Source organism: Neofelis nebulosa, chromosome 1 (genome assembly GCF_028018385.1).
Source record: "Neofelis nebulosa isolate mNeoNeb1 chromosome 1, mNeoNeb1.pri, whole genome shotgun sequence".
NCBI classification, from domain to species: domain Eukaryota; kingdom Metazoa; phylum Chordata; class Mammalia; order Carnivora; family Felidae; genus Neofelis; species Neofelis nebulosa.
The window spans coordinates 150,660,293-150,684,903 of record NC_080782.1 but is presented as its reverse complement, the minus strand read 5'-3'; the positions used below and the strand labels follow the sequence as shown (position 1 = coordinate 150,684,903).

The following is a 24,611-nucleotide window of genomic DNA, read 5'->3' as shown; positions in this document are numbered from 1 at the left end:
TTCAAGGAGCCTCTGGGTTGGTGAACAAATAGAGACTCGGGAAGAGTGGTGCTCTCGGAGAGAGGAAGAGGGCACGGAAGCTCTGTGCCCTTTCCCCATACCTTGCCCTACTCATCTTTTCCATCTGGCTGCTCCAGAGTTATATCATTTTATAATAAATTGGGAATCTGTGAGTAAACGGGTTTCCTTATTACTGTGAGCCACTGTCACAAACTGATCAAACCCAAGGAGGGGACTGCGGGAACCTTGATCAGGAGCACAGGTGACAACCTGGCCTTGTGACTGGAATCTGAAGTTAGGGAGGCATGGGCAAGTAGCAGTCCTGTGGGACTGAACCTTTTATCCATGGAATCTGAGGCTATCTTTGGGTAGGTAGTGTCAGAATTTAGTTGAATTACAGGACATCTAGCTGGTATCCTAGAATTGCTTGTTGGTGTGGGGGAAAGCCCCACAGTGCTGGAACTGGGTGTGTTAAGTGGGTGGAAAGACTACACACTGGGGAAAAAATGTCTGCAAATCACATATTTGACAAAGGCCTAGTATCCAGAAAATATAACGGACTCTGAAAATTCAACAGTAAAAAAACAATTCAATTAGGACACGGGCAAAGGCATGAAGAATATTCCACAGATGATGACATACAGATGACAAGTAGGCACATGCAAAAATGTGCAATATCTTTACCTAACGGGAAAATGCAAATTAAAACCACAATGAGATGTCACTGTACATCTATCAGAAAAACTAAAAATAACAATAGTGACAACACCAAAGCTGGGGAAGATTCAGAGTAACTGGATCACTTATTCATTACTGGTGAAAATGTTAAATAGTACAGCCAGTCTGGAAAAGTCTGGCAGATTCCTAAAAAACTAAACAACACTAAAATATGACCAAGCAATTGCACTCCTGGGCATCTATCCTAGAGACATGAGGACTTATGTGCCATAATAATCTGTACACAGAATTGTTCATAGCTGCTTCATCCACAATAGCCAAATACTGGAAACCAGCCAGATGTCCTTCAACAGGTGACTGGTTAAACAGACCATGATTCATCCATACCATGGAACACTGCTCATCAATATAAAGAAGCAAACATGCAACAGCCTGCGAGAATCGTCAAAGAATTAACCTGAGTGGAAAAAACTAATCTCAGGTTACATACAGCATGATTCTACTAACACAATATTCCTGAAATAACAAAGTTTTAGAAATGGAGAACAAATCAGCGGTTGTCAGAAGTTAACAAGTGAGTGGGGCAAGCTCAGAAAAGTAATGGATTTGTCCAAAAAATCGGTGAAACTCTATTTCGAAGAAAGAAACCTAAAACCTAGATGTCAAACATTTTAGAGGATCTTTCTGAAATGAAAGAGCAAGGGATCCTCAAAAACTAAGGTGCCACAAAGACTGCCCTATCACTCCCCAACGCTTCCAAGGCTTTCATACACATTAACACAATGTGGACATGTGTGACCAATGACCCTAATGTCAAATAAAGTTTGTGAATCCTTAGAGAAATGAACACATTTTTGTAAAATAAATACTGTTAAGATTACAAAACCTGAAATTAAGAGGACATAAAACAGTAGCTGCTTCTGGGATGAGAAAGGGACCTAAAGAAGAAACAAAGAGGGTTTTTACATTCTGTAATGTTCTATTTCTTTGTATTAGAAAACAGACACAAAAGTGACACAATATTAATTGTTCATTCTGATGTTGCTACATTTTATATTTTTGTTTTTCAAAGTTAAAACAAGAAAACTTTAAAGGGCCTAATTTAAGGAGCCTCAGCCAAAGGGTGGCTGGGTGGCTTAGTTGGTTGAGCATCTGACTTCGGCTCAGGTCATGATCTCACAGTTCATGAGTTCGAGCCCCATGTTTGGCTCTGTGCTGACAGCTTGGAGCCTGCTTCAGATTCTGTGTGTGTGTGTGTGTGTGTGTGTGTGTGTGTGTGTCTGCCCCTTCCCTGTTCATACGGTCTCTCTCTCTCTCTCTCTCTCTCTCTCAAAAATACACATTAAAAAAAAAAGAAGAATCCTCAGCCAAGCTCAGCCAAGCCCAGCCTACACTTTCCAAAGAAAACCTTATAAAGCTGATGTTTGATGAATATGGTTTTGTATACATTTACAAATGTATTATTTATATTTTCCCATTTGTTTTTGTAAAATTACTGTTACCTTTATGAAATGAAAAGGATTACAGGAATAAAACCTTATTTTCTAAATGTAGTCTTAAGAAACAAAAGTACAATTCTTTAAGACTTCATTATGTGACTATTTTTTTAGGAATTGATTAAAGAATGAGGTGGATACAAGATTAGCAAACAATCATCTAATGTGTTAAAAAAAAAATTCTTATTGACCTATTACTAAAATAGAGCTTTTAATCTTACTGATTTAAAAAACATATTTCCCAATAATTCTTACTGGATCAATTATGCCCTCAAATTCTAATAGATTAATGAAGTCCTTACACATCAAGTTTTAAAAAATGCTAAAAACTGAATATTAACATGTTCCAATGGATGAAAATTTTCTACTCAATTTCTGTACTTTGTGAGTTTGTTTTTTGAGATTTGAATACAAGGGAAAAGAAGCCATTTATTCGTGAGTTTCAGTCCCGTGTTGAGCTTTGTGCTGACAGCTCAGAGCCTGGAGCCTGCTTCAGATTCTGTGTCTCCCTCTCTCTCTTCCCCTCCCCCACTTGCACTCTGTCAAACATAAATAAACATAAAAAAAATTTTTTTAAACAAAGCCATTTATAGTATGATGACATAAAGTATGATCTGAGGAATGTATCATCAGAACGCTGAACTGACTGAAACAAAGGATAGAAGAAAGAAAAGCCGGGCTAGGAGTAAAAAGGAATACAAAGATTAGCAGACAGTCTCCAGGTGGACAAGAGAGAAAACCACTGGGATGTACCTAAAAAACTGATGAAGTTTGGGGAAGAGTGAGCCTGCAAATCCCTGGCGACAAGATCCCCCTCTTACAGCTTCTTTAGACTCAAAGACACAACATACAAACCACAAGAAGCACAAATATGAGAAATCATACCTTTCAGGCCTAAAGTCTGCAACTGAAACAGTTTTCCCAGCTCAAAGGGTAGAACTCGTAACAGGTTGTTATTTAAATGGAGTTCCCTGTGGATGTAAAAATTCCACATCAGAACATATATTGCCTTTTAACCCATGGCTAAAATCAGCACTATAATTTCTAATATTCTTCTCAGAATGAAAAATTTTATATTATATTCCAATGTCTAGTACAGTGCTTCTCAAACAATGATGTAGCAAAAAAACAAAACACAACAAAAAAAACCCAGATTGCCACAGACCAAACATTTTAAAAATAACAGAAAACCGGGGCACCTGGGTTAGTATCCAACTTCAGCTTAGGTCATGATCTCACAGTTCATGAGTTTGAGCCCTGTGTCAGGCTCTCTGCTGACAGCTTAGAGCCTGGAGCCTGCTTTGGATTCTGTGTGTGTCTCTCTCTCTCTGCCCCTCCCCCGCTCACACTGTCTCTCTTAAAAATAAATATTGAAAAAATTTTAAAATATTTTAAAATAATTTTTAAAGTTTTTTTTTTAAATTTCTAATTCAAGAAAAGAGAGGAGAAAAAAAAAAAAAGACCAACAAAGCACAAGTCATATTTTTAAAGTGCATTAGATTCAATAGATACAAAACTGCTCTCACACGTTGTCTATTCCACTGCAGGCTGATGACACAGTTTACAAATGGGCACAGTCCACAGACTGCCCAAGAGCAGCACTGATCCAGCCACATGGAGTCTACTACACAACTTTAAGAAAATGGAAATGATAAAACAGCCTAACAAGTGAATTGTTAAATGAGATTTAAAATGATCATGTAGCACCAACTGAAAATAGCTTATGACAGCTAAAAAATTAAGTTTACCATTAATATTTCTCCAAATTTTAAAGTTTCACATTAGACATAATGGAAGCTTTATTAACAATTAATATTTTTTTATGAACTATCAAAAGAATCTTCAGTAGTGAAAAGAAACAAAGACCCAACACTGAGATACTTACAATTTTCTGCGGTAAGTTTTATTTATCAATTTTTAAAGGTGAAGCGAACTACTTCTAAAAAAAAGAAGAACCAGTATAATCCCTGGTTCTTAGAATTTAAATGAACCTCGGTTACTACTTAGTGAACCAGAGGCTGGTGAGGCCATAAACTAAACAAGTCTAAATAATTTGTTCCCATTTATTTCCACATATATCACATGGGAAAGGAGGTCTTTTAAGGAGATTAAAAATGGTCATGGTATATACTCAGTAATTAAGCCCAAAACAATGTCAAAAAGCTGGAGTGGGAATAACAAAGGTAAAGAAACTCTCACGAGGTCCTTATTCCTTTTTACTATGCAGCAAATGGTAGGAAGCAGCAAAACAGCCAGGGGAATAAAAGAAAAGGCAAGTAATACGATATGGAGCAAGATTTTTCCACTGGGATTAACATAATAACTAGAAATTAGCTTTACTTTCAACTTGGATGGATCCCATCTACCTTACAAAAAAACAGGGATAATAAAAGAAATAGCAATTACCATTTATTAAATACAATATGTGTCCAGCAGGGTGCTAGTAGTTTCTTACTCATTATCTCAGGTATCTCTAATCTCAGCCCTGGCTAGGTAGGCCTTACAGTAACTTTACAGAGGACAAAACACTCAGCAAAGTTAAGGAGATTGCCCCAAATCACACAACTTGTAAATGGCAAAGTCACAGGATTCCAAACTGAACTGTGTGACTCCATATTCTATCTACTCCTCTACTCCGCACTGTAGTCCTCCAAATGCAGTGACTAATTCTAGCTTTTTTTTTGAGTCCAGGCTTTATTACTATCATGCATACAAGCCCTGGGATGGCCAAAAAGGTGTCATTCCTTGGCAGTGGTATCCTGGACCCTGTGTTAAGCATAGTATGGTACCCCAGAATTTAGAGGGGAAAGCACCACAATCGTTTGTCACAGGAGAGTCTGTATGTAGGATTAACATAACTGCCTTTTATTTATTTACCCCCACTTTATCCAAAATTTTTGTTTAGGAATAAAGTATATTACACATAACATAGCAATAAAACAAATTTTAGGCAATGAATCTACCTAATTTATTATTTATTGACATTCAATTTTCCCAGAAAACTTTACAAGGGATACAATTATGTTTGCTCTTGTTCAAATACCATTTAATTGGTAGTGCAGTTTCCTAGCAAAATAAGTATTCTATTTTGTTTGTAGGGGGTTAAAGTCAGAAAAGAAGTCGAATCTGCACACCTGAGTGATACCATGTTTCCGAGTTCTGCCGGTAAACTCCGGATTTTATTAGAGGACAGGTCCAGATACACCAGATTGTGAAGCTTGGCAATGTCTGAAGGAATGCGGGACAGGGAATTGTCACTCAGATGCAAAGCTGTCAAGTGAGTTAGTGACCACAAAGATGAGCTTAAGCTTCTTACTTTTCCTGTAAGAGAAGGAAAAAATGGGGAAAGGATTAATATGGTGTTGTCTACAATTTGGTCCCTGGATCAAATAACATTTAGATGTTTCAATGAATAATAATCTATCTTTCAAAACATTGTGAGGAAGGGTTTAACAGGAGAAAGCTTACCTATTCTAGGACAACGTACTGCTATGATTAGGTTATAAGCTCTACTTAGCAAACTAAAAAAATCTGTGTTTAAAATGCATCATTGTTTTTTAAGAGCACAACAGCTAAGACTTTATCCTTTAAGGTTGCCTCAGCTATGACACGAAAGAAAGATATGAATGATTTATAGTAATGATAAATCTAGTATGTCACCACGATTAATTTGGATACGCAAAAAAAAAATCAAATCCTCTCTCAGAGGCTGTTCCTATCTATACTCTAGAAAACAAGAATTCTGCCTGCAAACAAAAGGTAAACCATATATTCTCAGCTTAACAAAGTTTTAAGACCAATGTACTCAAGTAATAACTGCATCAAGAATCATATAACTAAACAAAAGCTGTACTGAATAATTTACAAGCAAAAATACTTGCCCAGAAACATCAAAGATATGAAGTCATAATCAAACAGTAATAGACCCCGGGTTCAGTAACCAAGAAAGTAATCTCTTTCAATGTAACATTAAATCAGTACTTTGGTACTTCTTGGTAAGATGACAATCATTTCTACAATCCATCTAAGAACTTTCCTCCAATCTCTTTAATGGTCTAAGATCTACTCTGAGACAGAATGAAACAAACAGATGTAATGGAAATACACTAGTCTTTGAGAACTGATTTTCTATTGGCTGAAAAGGCAATCTTAAGATTTCTAATCAAGGTGGAGTAACAGAGACCAAATTTACTATCCTACCTGAACAACTACCACACCAGACAATATATATGAATCAACAAATTTCAGCGATTAGACTTCAACCAGTGCAGAACAGTGATCCCCAAATGATCACAAACAAGGCAGGCCTTACAACTGTCTCAGCTTCCTGGACTGCACAGGTAGGAGATCCCAAGGGCAGCACAGTGATCTCCCCCAAGTTCTGGAGCAGGGAAGCCAAGATGACCAGAATTTACAAAGGCAGAGATAGTACCAGAGAGGAAGAGATAAACAAAGAAGTCTGGAGATGGGAAAAAGTTCCCCCTCAAGTTTTCAGCTAAGTATTGATCAGTATAAACATGTGAGAAATTGCCTGGGCCAGAAGGAAAAACACCCAAAAGAAGTAGAAACAATCCCTACATTTACACAGAACTGAAGCTAGCTAGTGTTGCCAACTACCAGAAGGAAATGTATCATAACTCACAAGGTGCTGGACTTATTAGTGGTATAAAATCAGGGGCACCTGGGTGGCTCAGTTGGTTAGACATCCAACTTTGGCTCAGGTCATGATCTCACGGTCCATGAGTTCGAGCCCCGCATCAGGCTCTGTGCTGACAGCTCAGAGCCCGGAGCCTGCTTCGGATTCTGTGTCTCCCTCTCTCTCTGCCCCTCACCCACTCGTGCTCTGTCTCTCTCTCTCTCTCAAAAATAAATAAAAACATTAAAAAAAAAAAATCAGCCCTAAAGATTGCTCTGGTCTCACCTAAAAAGTTTAAGAGCAAGCCTCAAAAGAACTAAACTGTTTCTGAGTAACCTAACTGTATCCCAAAATAAAGTTCAATACTGGTTATAGGAATACAAAAATATGCATTGCCCAACAGGGCAAAATTCACAATACAGCAACAAAACTACTCAAAATGAAAAGAGAGAAAAATACTAGAAAAAAAACACATGCATGGGCACCTGCATGGCGCAGTTGGTTAAGCATCCGACTCCCGATTTTCGCTCAGGTCATGATCTCACAGTCTGTGAGACCAAGCCTCACCTCAGGCTCTGCACTAGCCTACTTTGGATTCTCTCTCTGTCCCGCCCCCACTCGTGTTCTCCCTCTCTCTCTCTCTCTCTCTCAAAATGAATAAACATTAAAAAAAATCACGTCCATGAACTCTTGGGCAACTTTAAACAACCTAATATATATGTAATTGGAGTCACCAAAATAGGGGAGTTGGGGACAGAAAAAAATATCTTAGGAAATAAACCCAAAAGATAACCAGATATCCACATGTTTTAACTTTGAGGAGTTAAACCTTTACCTTACACCATATACAAAAACTGACTCAAAAACTTTTGGAAGAAAACAGAGGCATTTACCTTCAAGACCTGAGATTATGCAATGGTTTGTTAGATAGGACACTAACAGCATAAGCAACAAAAAATATGTTAAACTGTACTTCACCAAAATTAAAACCTTTTGTGCCTCAAAGATCACCATCAACAAAGTGAAAAGTGTGTTCACACAGGAGAAACTATCTGAAAGTCATAAATTTAATAAGATATTTGTATCTAGAATATATAAAGAACTGATACAACTCAGTAAGAAAAGACAAATAATTCAATTTATAAGTGGGCAAAGAACAGGCACTTCTCCAAAGATACACAAGTGGCCAACAAGCACTTGGAAAGATGCTCATTATCACCAGCCATCAGAGAAAGGCAAATCAAAAACAACAATGATACGCTACTTCATACCCACTAAGATGACTATAATAAAAAAGACAGAGTATTGGCAAGGAGTAGAGAAACTAGAACCTTCACATACTGCTGGTGGAAATGTAAACTAACGAAGCCACTTTGGAAAATAGTATGGCAGTTCCTCAAAAAGGTTATACAAGTAACCACATGAGCCAGCAATTAATTCCGATGAATATGCCCAAAAGAAAGAAAAACACGTGTCCATACAAAAACTTAAATGCCCACTGCAGAATTATCAAGAGTCAAGAAACAGAAACAATCCAAATGTCTGTCAACAGATAAATAAAATGTGGTATATTCAAACATATGAAATATTAATACATATTAAAGCACGATTGAACCTTAAAAATAATTCGCTGAATGGAAAAAGCTAGTGACCACACATTACATAATTCCATTTATTTGAAATGTCCAGGAGAGTAACAAATCCATTCAGACAGAAAAAAGATTAACACTTTCAAGGTCTGGCTAGCTGAGGTGAAATGAAAGCTAATATGTATCGCGTTTCTTTTGGAGGCAATGAAAATGTTGTCAAAACTAACTGTGGTAATGAGTGCACAACTCTGTGAATATACAAAACCACTGAATGTGCATTTAAGTGGATGAATTATGTGAATTATATCTTGGGCTATCACCAAAAAGAAAAAAAAGAAGACAATGAAGAGATGCAAAAAATTTTCTACTTTTCATGAAAACTATAAACCTAGACACAAAAAGCTCAATTAACCCCCAAGTATATGAAAACTCCACGAAGAATAAAAAAGAAAACTACAGGAAGGCACATCTTAATCAAATGGCTTAAAACAAATGATAAACAGAAAATCTTAAAAGCTGCCAAAGGAAAAATAATTACACAGAGAAACAAAGATAAAATGTCTGCAGACTTTTACTTGTGAACAGTACGAGAGAGAAGACAAGCAGAGCAAAATCTTTAATATACTGAAAGAAAATAAATACTATGAACCTAGCAACCCAATAAAAATACCTTTCAAAAAAGAAGACAAGTTAGAAGATGAAAAGAGCTACAGAGATGGATGGTAGAGACGGCTGCACAACATTATGAGTGTTGTTTTTTTTAATTAAGTGTATTTTAAGAGAGAACGAGCACAAGCAGGGTAGGGGCAGAAAGAGAGGGGGGAGACAGGGAGGGGGGTGGAGAGAGAGAGAGAATATCCCAAAAAGGCTCCACACTGTCAGCGTAGAACCTGATGCAGGGCTTGCACTCATGAGCCTTGAGATCATGACCTGAGCTGAAACCAAGGAGGACGCTTAACTGAGTCACCCAGGTACTCCTGAACATATTTGACAAAAACCTTCCCACAAAGAAAATTCTTGAACCAGAAAGGCTCATTGGTGAATACAACCAAATATTTAAGGAATAACTATAACAATTCTACACAAACTGATCCAAAAACGTGAAAGCAAGAAGATCCTTTCGAACTCATTCTATGTGGCCAACATCATTCTGATACCAAAACCAGATAAAACTAGTACCAAAAAAACTACAAATCAAATCCTTCATGAACAAAAATGCAAATTTTAACAAAATTTTAACAAATCAAATTCAACAATAGATTAAAAAGATGATGACCAAGTAAGACTTGCACTAGCAAATTCAAGATTTGTTAAACATTCAAAATAATTTTTCAAAAAACTTTTTCTTAGAAAAGAAAATCATACACACAAATGTAAAAAAGCATATGACAAATCAACATTTAAAAATCAGCATTTAATCAAATCAAATCCTGATTTAAAAAAAAAGCTTGCTTGTAAGCTAAGAACAGAACTTCCTAAATCTTGAAGAAGGGTATGTATAAGAAGGTTAGTGGTAAGGGAATGAACACTTTCCTCCTGAGATCAGAAACAAAGCAAGATATGTCCACTATCACCACTCCCAATCAAAATTATGCTGGAAGTTTTAGCCTATGCAATAAGAAAAAAAGTCGAAAGAAGTAGTCATGGTTATCTGCAAATGGCACAATCATCATGTAAAATCCTAAGAATCTACAAAAATACCACCAATAAATGAGTTTAGCAAGGTTGTAGGATAAAGTATCAATATACAAAATATCTACTGTATTTTTATATACAGCAATGCATAATCAGAAACATATTTACAATAACATTTACATTAGTACCAAATTACAAAGTAGAGGCAAATATGACAAAAATATGTGTAGGACCAATATATTAAAAACTACAAAACACCCTGAAAGAAAGTAAAGAAGTCCTAAAGAAGCAGAGATATATACAGTGTTCACAGATCAGAAGATTTAATGTTGTTAAGATATTAGATCTCCCCCAAATTGGTTTAGAGTCAACACAATCACCATCAAAATACCAGCATGTCTGAAACTGGCAAATGGATTCTAAATTTTGCATGGAAATTTAAAGGCCTTATAAAATTCAAAACAACTTTGAAAAAGAAGCTGGAAGACTAAAACTACCTGATTTTAGAAATTATATAAAGAACTCTCAAAACTCAGTAATAACAATCCAATTTTCAAAACAGGAAAAACACCTAAATAGACACTTCACCAAAGAAGACATACAACTGGTAAATAATCATATGAAAAAATGCTCAACATCAGCATCATTAGGGAAATGAAAATTAAAACCACAATGAGATACCACTACAAACCCAGAAGAGTGGCTAAAATTAAAAAGACCTGACAAGTGTTGGTGAGGATATGGATCAAAGATATGTAGTAAGAATGTAAAATGAGACAACCTCTTTGCAAAATAGTTTGAGGTTTTTATTTTAATTTTTTTTTTAACGTTTATTTATTTTTGAGACAGAGAGAGATTGAGCATGAACAGGGGAGGGGCGGAGAGAGAGGGAGACACAGAATCGGAAGCAGGCTCCAGGCTCCGAGCCATCAGCCTGGAGCCCGACGCGGGGCTCGAACTCACGGACCGTGAGATCGTGACCTGAGTTGAAGTCGGATGCTTAACTGACTGAGCCACCCAGGCACCCCCTAGTTTGAGGTTTTTAAAAAGTTAAACCTTACCTACCTTATGATCAATTTCATTCTTTGGTATTTGCCCAAGAAAAATGAAAGTTATATCCTCTATAAAGAAGTGTACATAAAGCTTTATTTGTAGAAATTATCAAATATTTTCATCAACAAAGAAATGGATAAATAAATGCTGGCATATACAAATAATAGGATACTACTCAGTAATAAAAAGTATGAACTATTAAAAATCAACTGCATGGATGAATATCAAAATAAGTAGCAAAACTAAACAACAACAACAAAAAGTACATACTGTATTACTTCTTTTAAATAAAAATTCTACAAAACGTAAACCAATCCTATGGTTAAAGAAAACAGAACAGCGATTACCTGGGATTGGGGGAAGGGACAGAAATGAAGGAGGTAGAGAAAGGAATGACAAATTCAGGGGAATGACAGATATGTCTCTTGAATGTGGTGATGGTTTCAAGGATGTATAGATGTCCAAATATATCACATTATTCACTTTGCATACATACTGATTATTACATGTCAACTTAAATCAATACAGCTATGCAATAAAATCTATCTTGGTCTAAGAAAGTATTTTTCCTTACTGTGTAATAATTACAGTAGAAACTACATCATTTCCTATTTGTAAAACAAATTTATTTACTTTTCAGTTCATAAAACTAAAGCACACAGCTAATATTCAATATAAATAAATAAAGCACTTAAAATATCACAAACTACTTATTGGGTACATGTCTTAACATATGTTTCAGCCTCAAGATAACACTTAACAAAAAAAGGTAGAAGGGCTTGAGAAATACATTTTTATACTTCAACTTAATAGGAAGGATACAAAATTAATTCTCAAGAAAGTAGGCAGAAAGAAAACCAAGAAGAAAGGATGAGGGGCTGGGTGGCTCAGTTGGTTAAGCATCCAACTCTTCATTTTGGCTCAGGTCATGATCTCATGGTTTGTGGGTTCAGACTCTGCACTGGACTCTGCACTGACAGTGCAGGGCCTGCTTGGGATTCTCTCTCTATTCCTGTCTCTCTGCCCCCACTCCTGTCTGTCTCTCAAAAATAAACATTAAAAAAAAATTTTAATCAAGTATAAGGAGTCATGTATTAAATAAATCAATCATACAAGATTTAAGGGAGAGGGAAAGGAGGAATCAGATCTCTACCATACACAGATAAGTAACACAAATAAATTTCTAAATGCCAAAAAACCAGAAAAGTAATGGAAGAGATTATTTCTAAACATAAACCCAAGATTCCAAAAACTGTCAGGTTTGAGTACATTAAAATTTAAAACCTCTCTAATGTGGAGATGCCAACAAGTACAGCAGCCAAAGAGATAATATTCAGGGACACCCAGGTGGCTCAGTCAGGTAAGCATCCAACTCTTGATTTCGGCTCAGGTCATGATCTCGCGGTTGTGAGACTGAGCCCCACATAAGGCTCCGTGCACAGATCTGCAAAGGGCTCCACGCTGGACATGGAGCCTGCTTCAGATTCTATCCCTCTCCCTCAGCCATTCCCTGCATGAGTGCCCGCTCTCTCTCTTAAAAAAACAAAAACAAAAACAAAAAAAACAAAAACAAAAACAAAGAGAGAGATAACATTCATTTATTCGGTCAACTTTCAGTGACTAGTATGCTGGTGTGGGGACAGAACAGTAAATATAAAGTCCTCAAGAAAAAAGGGTTAGTTATAAAAAAATGTTTATTTCAACAATAAAACATATGCAAATTTAAACAAAGAATTCACTTCTACTTATGCAAATAACAAAATAAGATTAGTATCCAATATTCACAAGGCTAAGAGGGTTGAGACACCTTCATTAATTATGGGGAAAAACACAACTATATTTTGAAACCAATCCTGAAATAGCTACTAAAAATTTTAAGTGTGAATATCCTTTGCCCCATCACAATTCCTCAATTAGATTAAAACTCTACTGGTAGAACTATGTAACCTAAGAAATTAAGGTTCCTAATTTTTGAGAATAAAAGAGAGTCACCTTTTGAAATTCTGAGGATATTTACTTCTCCATAAAATTGTACATTCCTCTGCATCCAAAAATGTGCATTCAATTTTAAGCAGCTTTGTGGCTTGAGAAATGCTGAGATTATCCTGACCTAAATTAAGAGCTGTGTTTTGAGAAGTAATTTCATTCTAACATATCCAGAATCCTTTATTTGTTAAATACTAAGAGACAGGGGGAATCTAACTAGTGTTCCCTCAAATCAGAAGGGCGATTAGCAAACTCTAGGGACCAGGTATAATTAACATCCCTATGAAGAAATCAAAATTGCTACCTCTACATTTGCAGATTTAGAGAAAGCAAGGAAGAAAACATCTTGACTTGAATCTTTAAAACTGACATTTTAGAAGAAAAGGGAATTATACTTATCTCCATTATTCCCAGATTCTGTATCTATGAATTCCCCTATCCCCTCCAGTTTACTTGTAACTCCAAATGCAATTCTTGTATTTCTGTCACACTCATTCATAAACATGCACAGAGAAGCAAAAAACTGTAGTCACCCAGAACAGTTCCCAGATGAGGTCCAACAAGGTAACACTCTGGCTTCTTGCTCCACTTTTCACAATGTGAACAAGTGTCTTCTTCATAATTTAGTGCTATATTTGTTTTTGCATATTTGTTTTTTGCATATTTGTGCTTTTTGTGGGTGAATTTGAGGTTTTAAATGGCCCCAAAGCATGGGGCTGAAATGCCAGCTGCAAGGTTGTGAGGTGTCTAGTGTTTGAGCTAAGTTTCCCTCAGGCATTCGTTAGTGTCCAAGAGTTCAAGGTTAATGAGTTGACAATATACATTAAATAAGGTGTCTTTAAACATAAACACACATAAAACAAGCTTATGTATTGACTAGTTGATGAAAAGTGTTGTAACTAGAGGTTCACAGGAACCTAACCATGTATCTCCTCTCGGAGCAATGCTTCAGTACTTGCTAATTCCAAGCTCAAGGTGACCATATAGAGCATAACTACTGTGAATAACAAGAATCCACTGTAACTGGAAATGGTGGCCATTTGAAATTTTCCCCACTCGCAACTCCTGGTGAAGTTAAAGACCAGGATTTCGGGGTCACGGTAAGGTAAACTTCACAAAAGGAAGAGGACTGTGCTGTGAGAATGGCAAATTGGATTAAGAAGAAGAAGAGAGACCTGATTAAATTACATGAAGGGCACTAAGGAGAACATTTGGCAGATTAAATCCATTGATAGTGCTTAATTTAAAAATAGCAAAGTTGATGGGGAAGGAAACGGCCTTAACAGGGCATGTGAGTTAACAAATGGCAGTTTCAATCCGTGAAGGAAAACAGAAAACACATCTGCAAAGGTACCCTCATCAAACTTTGGTGGGAAAGAATTCAGGTCTTAAATGCAAGGAAAGAATGTCGCTTGTTCAAATTAAAGAGATCTAGTTTAAGTAAAAGAAGATTAGACCTGGAGGTAAAAAGCCTAGAACCCGAGAATGCAAAGACTGAGACGAGTATTAGGAAAAAGGCAAAAGAACAAAGAAAGGTGAGAATATCAGGCTTAAAACAGAATGACAGTGGAGGTGGTGTGATGCAGATGAAGAAAGGGCTGAACTCAGGTAAGGGGACTCACAATAGTCTGTGCTCTACCACTAAGGAGCTCCACCATCTGGTTAACTGACCTTAATAAAAGGAAATGTTTGTTGCAAACCTCAGTCAGTAACATCTGAACCGGTTACACCTTTTGCACTTTTCTAACTTCATTTTTTAAAGATTTTATTTTTAAGTAATCTCCACACCCAACATGGGGCTTGAACTCACAACTTCAAGATCAAGAGTCAAATGACTGAGCCAGCTAGGTGCCCTGTTAATAAATTTATTTTTATTATTATTTAAAAAAAAATTTTTAACATTTATTTATTTCTGAGACAGAGAGAGACAGAGCATGAGTGGGGGAGGGGCAGAGAGAGAGGGAGATACAGAATCAGAAGCAAGCTCCAGGTTCTGAGCTGTCAGCACAGAGCCCGATGCAGGGCTTGAACTCACAAACCGTGAGATCATGACCTGAGCCGAAGTCGGTCGCTCAACCGAGCCACCCAGGCGCCCCTAATAAATTTATTTTTAAATGAACATGCTTATTATATAATTCAACACTGTTTAAAAATACCAAATCCCATCACCTGGTGTAACTACCATTATATCACATTCATGTTAATATAAAAAAAAAAAACAAACAAACAGGAAACAAAATTAAACTATACATGATTCCTTAATGTGATTTAAAAAAAAAAAAAAAGAAAAAAATAAAAAATGATAGAACCATAAAACTTTTGTTTGCTATAAAAGATTTTCTAAAACTGATCTAAGATTAACAGAGATTCTAAAAACATTAAAGGTTACAAATCTTAGTTTTAACTGCATGTTTTGCTTTTGAACTTGATTGCCTACAATGAAAGTGAAATAGACCATCATTGTACATTTCCCCCATCCACTCATTACATACTTTTTCTATCAAAAGCTTGTATCATCTCCAAGGAAGATAAGTAAATGGTCAATAAATACATGCAAAGATGCTCGATTTCATGAACCATCAAGGAAACCCTAATCAAAGCCACAATACTTCTTTCATGCCCACTAAGATGGCTAAATCAAAAAGACATATGTAACAATTGTTGCCAAGGAGTGGAGAAATTGTAACCCTTGTACAAGGCGGTTTAGAATGTAGAATGATGCAGAAACTTTCAGAACAGTCTGGCAGTTACTCAAAAAGTTAAACATTACCATATGATCTAGTAATTCCACTCCTAAGTACCTACCTGACAGAAATGAAAATGCCCACAAAGAAACTTGTACACAAATGTTCACAGCAGTATTATTCTTAGAGCCAAAAAGTAGAAACAATCTGTGATGCTTTGATTTACAACAAAAAATATACATTTGATCTTCATCTCTGTTTCCAGAATGGAGCTCCTAAAATCCTTGGAATTTCTGAAGTGATTAAAACAGTAAAGGTGTCTTTTATTACAGGTGCTCCTTTCAAGGACACCAGAGTTTAACCTTAAATGAGGTGACTTTTTAATGCCCCCATAAATGGGGACTTGTTGCCAGGGACACCAAGCAGGATTAGAGAATTGAAATTTTCAGTCCCCACCAGCCCCCATCCCCAACCACCAGGGAGAAGAGAGGGGGGAGAAGTTGTATCAATCACCAGATTTAATCGACCGTGCCTAATGAAGCCTCTGAGGGAATCTGTTAACTATGGAGTTCTGAGCTTTCAAGAGTAGGGAACACAGGGAGGTATGGGGAAGGTGAGGGGTCTGGAAAGAGCATGGAAGTTTCTCACCTGTTCCCTACACCTTGCTCTATGGGATCTCTTCCATTGGCTGTTCCTGAGTTTTTATAATAAGCCAGTAATCTAGTAAGTAAACTCTTCTCCTGGTTCTGTGAGCTGATAATAGCAAATTAATTAAACCCAAGGAGAGGATGATCCTGGGAACCTCCGGATTTGTAGCTCCTCAACTGAAAGCACAAGATAACCTGGACTTGTGACTAGTGTCTGAAGTTGAGGGGAGCAGTTCCATGGGACTGAACCCTTAACTTGTGGTACCCAACACTAGTGTCAGAATTGAGTTCTGTGACACCCAGCTGAGGTGGTGTCACAGAATTGCTTTAAGTGTAGAAAACCGGCACATCCAGTGTTGAAGTAAAGTAGTATTGTAGTAGAGTACTGAGAGTAGACAAGACACACAGGAGTGTGTTTTTACACAGATAAATAAATACAATGATATCCACACATGGAACATTATTCAGCCACTAAAAGGAATGAAGTACTAATACATGCTACAACACAGATGAATCTTGAAAACATTATCCTAAGTATTAAGAAGGCAGTCACAAAGACCACAAGAAAATGTTTGGAACAGGCAAATCTATAGATGTAGAAAATAAACTACTGGCTACCTAGGGCTAGGGGACCGGAAGGAAATGGGAAGTGACTGCTAATGAGTATAGGGTTTCTTTTGGGGTGCTAAAAATGTTTTAAAAGTGAATGTGATAATGGTTGCACATCTGTGAATAAACGAAAACCCACTGACTGTGCACTTTAATGAATTATAGATATGTGAATTATATCTCAATAAAACAGTTACATAAAACAGTTTATAGCATAACAGAGAACAAAGCACAAAATAACATATGCAAAACAATTTGCATGTATACAATAATTAGATGGAAAAGTAACAGAAGATTCTATTCATAAGAAGAACCAGAAGGTAAAATACCTATGAATAAATCTACCAAGAAGTATATAGGACTTCTACAAAAAAAACAAATGGAAAGACATCCTATAGGGAAGCCTGGGTGGCTAAGTTGATTAAGCATCCGACTTCAGGTCATATTACAGTTTGTGAGTTTGAGACCCACATTAGGCACTGCACTGATAGCTCAGAGCCTGGAGCCTGCTTCAGATTCTGTGTCTCCCTCTCTTTCTGCCCCTCCCTGCTTGTGCTCTCTTTCTCTCTCAAAAATAAATAAGCAAACATTAAAAAAAAAAAAAAAGTATCCTACAAATCACCCTAATTTATAAAACAACATGATCATGATAAAAATGCCAGGACCAGATAAGTTGATTCTGAATTTCATTATTGAAAAAAGTTGCGAACTATCATCTGTCAAAATTATAAACACATATACCCTTTTGACCTACATATACATTAGAAAGGATGCAAAACAATCTACAAGGTTATTCACTGTAGCAGTGGTTTGTCATAGACTGACCATCAATATAGTACTACTTAAATAAGTTACAGGGGTGCCTTGAGCCCTTCATCGGGCTACACACATGGAGCCTACTTGAGATTCTTTCTTTCTCTCTCTGGAAAATGGGAAGGGAGAGGGAGAGGGAAGGAGGGAGAGGGAAGGAGGGAGAGGGAAGGAGGGAGAAGGGAGAGGGAAGGAGGGAGAAGGGAGAGGGAAGGAGGGAGAGGGAAGGAGGGAAGGAGGGGGAGGGAAAAAGGGAGAGGGAAGGAGGGAGAGGGAAGGAGGGAAGGAGGGAGAGGGAAGGAAGGAGAGGGAAGGAGGGAAGGAGGGAGAGGGAAGGAGGGAAGGAGGGAGAGGGAAGGAGGGAAGGAGGGAAAGGGAAGGAGGGAGAGGGAAGGAGGGAGAGGGAAGGAGGGAGAGGGAAGGAGGGAGAGGGAAGGAAGGAGAGGGAAGGAGGGAAGGAGGGAGAGGGAAGGAGGGAAGGAGGGAGAGGGAAGGAGGGAAGGAGGGAGAGGGAAGGAGGGAGAAGGGAGAGGGAAGGAGGGAGAGGGAAGGAGGGAGAGGGGAGGAGGGAGAAGGGAGAGGGAAGGAGGGAGAGGGAAGGAGGGAGAAGGAAGGAGGGAAGGAGGGGGAGGGAAAAAGGGAGAGGGAAGGAGGGAAGGAGGGAGAGGGAAGGAGGGAGAGGGAAGGAGGGAAGGAGGGAGAGGGAAGGAGGGAAGGAGGGAGAGGGAAGGAGGGAAGGAGGGAGAGGGAAGGAGGGAAGGAGGGAGAGGGAAGGAGGGAAGGAGGGAGAGGGAAGGAGGGAGAGGGAAGGAGGGAAGGAGGGAGAGGGAAGGAGGGAAGGAGGGAGAGGGAAGGAGGGAAGGAGGGGGAGGGAAGGAGGGAAGGAGGGAAGGAGGGAAAGGGAAGGAGGGAAGGAGGGAGAGGGAAGGAGGGAAGGAGGGAGAGGGAAGGAAGGAGAGGGAAGGAGGGAAGGAGGGAGAGGGAAGGAGGGAAGGAGGGAGAGGGAAGGAGGGAAGGAGGGAGAGGGAAGGAGGGAAGGAGGGAAGGAGAGAGAGAGAGAGGGAAGGAGGGAAAGAGGGGGAGGGAAAGAGGGGGAGGGAAGGAGGGAGGAAAAATTACAGTGATAAGAGAACTATTATTTAGAATCTCTCCACAGTACAATGTTACATGGGAAAAAAAGCAAAGTGCAGAAATTTGTACATAATATACTATCTTTTGAATTAAAAATAAGGTGTAGGGGCACCTGGGTGGCTCGGTTGGTTAAGTATCCGACTTCAGTTCAGGTCATGATCTTACAGTTTGTAGGTTCGAGCTCTGCGTTGGGCTCTGTGCTGACAGCTCAGAGCCTGAAGCCTGCTTCAGATTCTGTGTCTCCCTCTTTCTATGCCCCTCCCCTGCTCATGTTCTGTCTCTCTCTCAGAGATATTTAATGAATACACATTAAAAAAAAATTTTTTTAATATGATGTGGAATAAGAAACTATATTTGTATTTACATATGTATGGAAGGACTCCAGAGGTGTATAAAAGAAACTAATAACCCTGTATATGAATGCATACGTGTGTGCATGCTGGGAGGTATAACGGGAAAAGAGGGATGAAAGGGAGACTTCCACTGTATACTTTATATTCTCCATGTCCCCTTTTCCTGTGATGTCCTTAACTCCACTTTCCCCTGGCTAGTATCATTAACTCAATAGTCAGCTATTCTAGGATGTTTTCCCTGATCCTGCCAAGCTGGCTAAGACCGTCTTAAAGAAAAGATAATAGGTCAAGCTTTCTGTCCTGTATTTATCATGGTTTTATAATTATCTTCTTGTGGGAGTCTTCTATAGCCTGTAAGATTCCTGAAACCTTATGTTTCATCACCTTCCACATCAGAAGTCTCAGAGTAAATGAATAACATGTAAGTGATTTCCAGTAAGTTAGTGATGGCCTCAAAACTAGTATTGTACATGTCCTGCCTCCACTTGAGTTTCCCTCCTCTCTTGTTTACCTGTCCCCAGTCTAGACTTCCCTAGAGTAGACATCAGGGTCACCGAGAGGGTGGACAGCTGCACAAGCTGTTAACATTCTGAAAGCTACTTGACTCTGGAGTTACACTTACCACAATTACCGAAAAGAGCTAAATGTAATACTATCTTTAAAAAATTCCGAAGAGGGGCGCCTGGGTGGCGCAGTCGGTTAAGCGTCCGACTTCAGCCAGGTCACGATCTCACGGTCCGTGAGTTTGAGCCCCGCGTCGGGCTCTGGGCTGATGGCTCGGAGCCTGGAGCCTGTTTCCGATTCTGTGTCTCCCTCTCTCTCTGCCCCTCCCCCGTACATGCTCTGTCTCTCTCTGTCCCAAAAATAAATTAAAAAACGTTGAAAAAAAAAAAAATTAAAAAAAAAAAAAATTCAGAAGAACTTGGGACGCCTAGGTGGCTTTGTCAATAAAGCGTCCAACTTCAGCTCAGGTCATGATCTAACAGTTCATGAGTTCGAGCCCCATGCCGAGCTCTCTCTGCTGTCAGTGCAGAGCCTGCTTTGGATCCTCTGTTCCCTCTCTCTCTGCCCCCCACCCTCACTCATGCATGCTTTCTCTCTCTCTCTCTCTCTCAAATATAAACATTAAAAAAAAAAATCATACTGGCACAAAAACAGGCACTCAGACCAATGGAACAGAATACAGAACCCAAAAATAGACTCACAAACATATGGCCAACTAATCTTTGACAAAGCAGGAAAGAATATCCAATGGAATAGACAGTCTCTTCAGTAAATGGTGGTGGGAAAGCTGGCCAGTGACATGGAGAAAAATGAACCTGGACCACTTTCTTCCCCATACACAAAAATAAACTCAAAATGGATGAAAGACCTCAATGTGAGACAGGAAGCCATCAAAATCCTCGAGGAAAAAGCAGGCAAAAATCTCTTTGATCTTTGCTGCAGCAATTTCTTACTTAACACGTCTGTGGAGGCAAGGGAAACAGAAGCAAAAATGAACTACTGGGACATCAAAATAAAAGGCTTCTGCACAGCAAAGGAAATAATCAGCAAAATGAAAAGGCAACCGACAGAATGGGAGAAGATATTTGCAAATGACATATCAGATAAAGGGTTAGTATCCAAAATCTATAAAGAACTTATCGCACTCAACACCCAAAAAACAAATAATCCAGTGAAGAAATTGGCAAAAGACATGAACAGACACTTCTCCAAAGAAGACATCCAGATGGCCAACTGACACATGAAAATGTTCAACATCACTCATCATTAGGGAAATACAAATCAAAACCACAATGAGATCCCACCTCACCCTTGTCAGAATGGCTCACATTAACAACTCAGGCAACAAGAGATGTTGGCGAGGATGTGGAGAAAGAGGATCTCTTTTGTACTGCTGGTGGGAATGCAAACTGGTGCAGCCACTCTGGAAAACAATATGAAGGTTCCTCAAAAAATTAAAAATAGAACTACCCTACAATCCAGCAATTGCACTACTAGGTATTTATCCAAGGGATACAGGTGTGCTGTTTCAAAGGGACATATGCACCCCAATGTTTCTAGCAGCACTATCAACAATAGCCAAAGTATGGAAAGAGCCCAAATGTTCATCGATGGATGAATGGATAAAGAAGATGCGTGTGTGTGTGTGTGTGTGTGTGTGTGTGTATGTATGTATGTATACACACACACACACACACACACACACACACACACACACACACACAATGGAGTATTACTCGGCAATCAAAAAGAATGAAACCTTGCCATTTGCAACTACGTGGATGGAACTAGAGGGTACTATGCTAAGTGAAATTAGTCAGAGAAAGACAAATATCATAGGACTTCACTCATATGAGGAATTTAAGATACAAAACAGATGAACACAAGGGAAGGGAAGCAAAAGTAATATAAAAACAGGGAGGGGGAGAAAACATAAAAGACTCTTAAATATGGAGAACAGACAGTTACTAGAGGGGTTGTGGGAGGGGGGATGTGGGCTAAATGGGTATGGGGCATTAAGGAATCTGCTCCGGAAATCACTGTTGCACTATACGCTAACTTGGATGTTAATTTTAAAAAATTTTAAAAAAGAAAATCAGAAGAACCTGATCCAGAATTTGAGCAACATGGTCTACCACTCTCCATGGAAAAACATGAAGAAAGCTTACTCAAACTAGACTCAAACTCAACTGAAGCCTTCAAAATGTCAGAAAATGTCACAAACTAGAAAAGGCTAATGTGTGACCCTACAGCTAAAGGCACCTGATTTATAGATCATTTAAAAACTATCAAGGAGGACCCCCCACCCTCCATGGCCCCTGCACCCACTCTCCTGGGTGCTCAGCAGGCAAAGGTGCTGGAGGACATGCTGTGGGAGCAGTCTGAGCCGCTGCCCTAGCTGGCCACCATCTGCCAGTTCAAGTGGTTACCTCCAACTGGTGCTGGAGCAGGAGCACGTGGCCAACACCAAAGAGTATGAGCGGATAAAAAAATCTGAACTTTGGTTTTGCCAAACTGAAGGCACTTGTGCTATTTCTTCCCCAGAGTAGGAAGCATAGCAAAGCTGATATCCTTAAAGGTGCAACTGAATACATGTAAGTTCCCAGTGATATTTTCAAAAGAGCCAAAGATTCAGAAGAAAATCCAGATCACCAGAACTATAGCAACAATACTTCTGAACCACATATATCCTTGGCTAGAAATCTATCGAGAAACAACACCCAATATGCCAGCTGTATTGTGGGCTTGAAGAATGAGGAGGAAAGGCCTGGGGCAGATGGTAGCAGTGGTGAATCAGCATACACTTAGTCGCCAGAGCATGATGTCTAGTACTGGAGAGATCTCCCCAACCAGGAGTTTGGACAGATTCTTAGAAGTGGAAGTCCTGAGTCACAGGCTTCCCCAAGTATGCAAAGTGAAAAGGCCAGACCAGGCCTACCTCCTAGAGACACATGCAGTCTTGAAAGTTTAAAAAAAAAAAAAAAGACTCCCAAGGAGTCCAGACCTAAGTTCCTATATCCTGGAAGGTTCCTTAGTGTGACTCTGGTCAGTATCTCTCTCCCTACCTGCACTGCCGCCTCAAGGGCCTGGAACAAGTACCTGTTCTGGGCTACAGATGTATCTCAAAAGCAGGCAGTCACAGTGCTGCCACAACACAATGGAAGAACAAGAGGAACATGAAAGTTGTTTGTTATCTGCAGATTCTTTACGTAGAATTTAAAAATGTGTATATATCTGAATTTCAGCTTCCTGTAACAACAAAATAATTTGCTGTTGACCAACCACCCTACTGAAGGAAAGAAAAACTAGATGAAAACTGGGTACAAAACACAAAAATGAATTTGAAAGCACCAGAGAACTACCAAGGCAGCAAAGAGATGAGAGACAAAGAGCTCAGAAGAGAAGTACCAGGTAGGACAGGTCCCACATTACCTTTGGCAAAATATGCAGAATCACAAGCAGCTAAGGCAAGTAGATGAGGCAAAAGCAGAGAGGCTGAGGTGCTAAGCAAAGCTTTAATCCCTCTTCCACCGCTGGGGAAACAACACAGGAATTCGGGAACCATCACAGAAGACCCTGCTAAATCATCAAGATTCTAGTTAGGATCTATAAATGGGGGGGGGGGGGGGGAGGGTGCGCCTGGATGGCTCAGTTGGTTAAGCTCAGGTCATGATCTCACAGTTTGTGAGTTCAAGCCCCGCATAGGGCTCCCATGCTGACAGCGCAGAGCCTGCTTGGGACTCTCTCTCTCCTGCTATCTCTTTCTGCCCCTCCCCTGCTCATGCTCATACTTTCTCTCAAAAATAAATAAATAAACTTAAAAAAAAAAAAAAAAAAGAAGATCTATAAATGTAGTAAGTATGACCTGCAATAAGCCAACCCAATGAACACCACACAAAAGGAGATAAATCCTTGATTAGATTACGGTCAGTCGCTCCTACCGTGACTACCTGCCCAAGGACAAAAGTAAATCCACCCATAAGGAAAAAGAACACCATCCAGACTATCAAATTATTCTACCATTTCATACAATTTCCAGAACTCAATGAAAATCACCAAAATGGGGTGACTGGGTGGCTCAAGTAAGTGTCTGACTCTTCATTTTGGCTCAGGTCATGATCTCACAGCTATGAGATCAAGCTCTGCAGCAGGATTCACGTGGAGCCTCCTTAAGATTCTCTCTCTGCCCCTCCCCCGCTCATGTGCATAGGCACACTCTCTCCCTCTTTCTGAAAGAAAGAGAGAGAGAGAGAGAGAGAGAGAGAGAGAGAGAGAGAGAGAGAAAGAAGAAAGAAAATTATCAAAGTATTGAAAACCAAAAGAAAAAGAAAAACAACAAAACAGAACTCCCAGGAGATTTGGATATTGGAGTTATCAGACACAATCTTAAAAAAAAACTATGATGGGGGCACCGGGGGGCTTGGCTGGTTGAGCAATCAACTTCAGCTCAGGTCATAACCTTGCAGTTCATGGGTCTGAGCCCTACATCAGACTCCCTGCTGTCAGCACAGAGCCCACTTTGGAGCCTCTGTCCTCCTCTGCCCCTCTCCCACTTGCACTGTCTCAAAAATAAACAAACATTGAAAAAAAAAAAAAACCTATGATGGACTTGCATTTTAGGCAAGAAAGAGTGACACATACTAGATTTACCCTCCTACGTAAAACAACTAAAAACCAAACAAATATATGAAAAATTGAGTTTCAGACATTAGACATCAAGTAGCACGGGACAATAATCATTGACAGATGGGACATAGACAAGGTGAGCCTTTGTGACAGTTGTGCCTGGATGGCTTCCTT

The 24,611-nt window shown here is 39.0% G+C and overlaps 1 protein-coding gene and 1 pseudogene across 4 annotated transcripts in view; one reads left to right on the top strand and one right to left on the bottom strand.

Annotated features, from left to right (window-relative positions):
- CNOT6 (CCR4-NOT transcription complex subunit 6) overlaps window positions 1–24,611 on the bottom strand; it is a 77,242-nt gene that overhangs the window by 19,618 nt on the left and 33,013 nt on the right. For 2 of the 4 annotated variants that reach the window (XM_058739796.1, XM_058739792.1), the window contains exons 3-4: window positions 5,309–5,495; window positions 3,060–3,145 (exon numbers count right to left, since the gene is read on the bottom strand). The exons of the other annotated variants lie outside the window; for them this stretch is intronic. In XM_058739796.1, the coding sequence (XP_058595779.1) occupies window positions 3,060–3,145; window positions 5,309–5,495 (273 nt within the window). The remainder of the gene's footprint in view (window positions 1–3,059; window positions 3,146–5,308; window positions 5,496–24,611) is intronic. 4 annotated transcript variants of the gene reach the window in all.
- On the top strand, window positions 22,123–22,782 carry LOC131489191 (factor in the germline alpha-like; annotated as a pseudogene).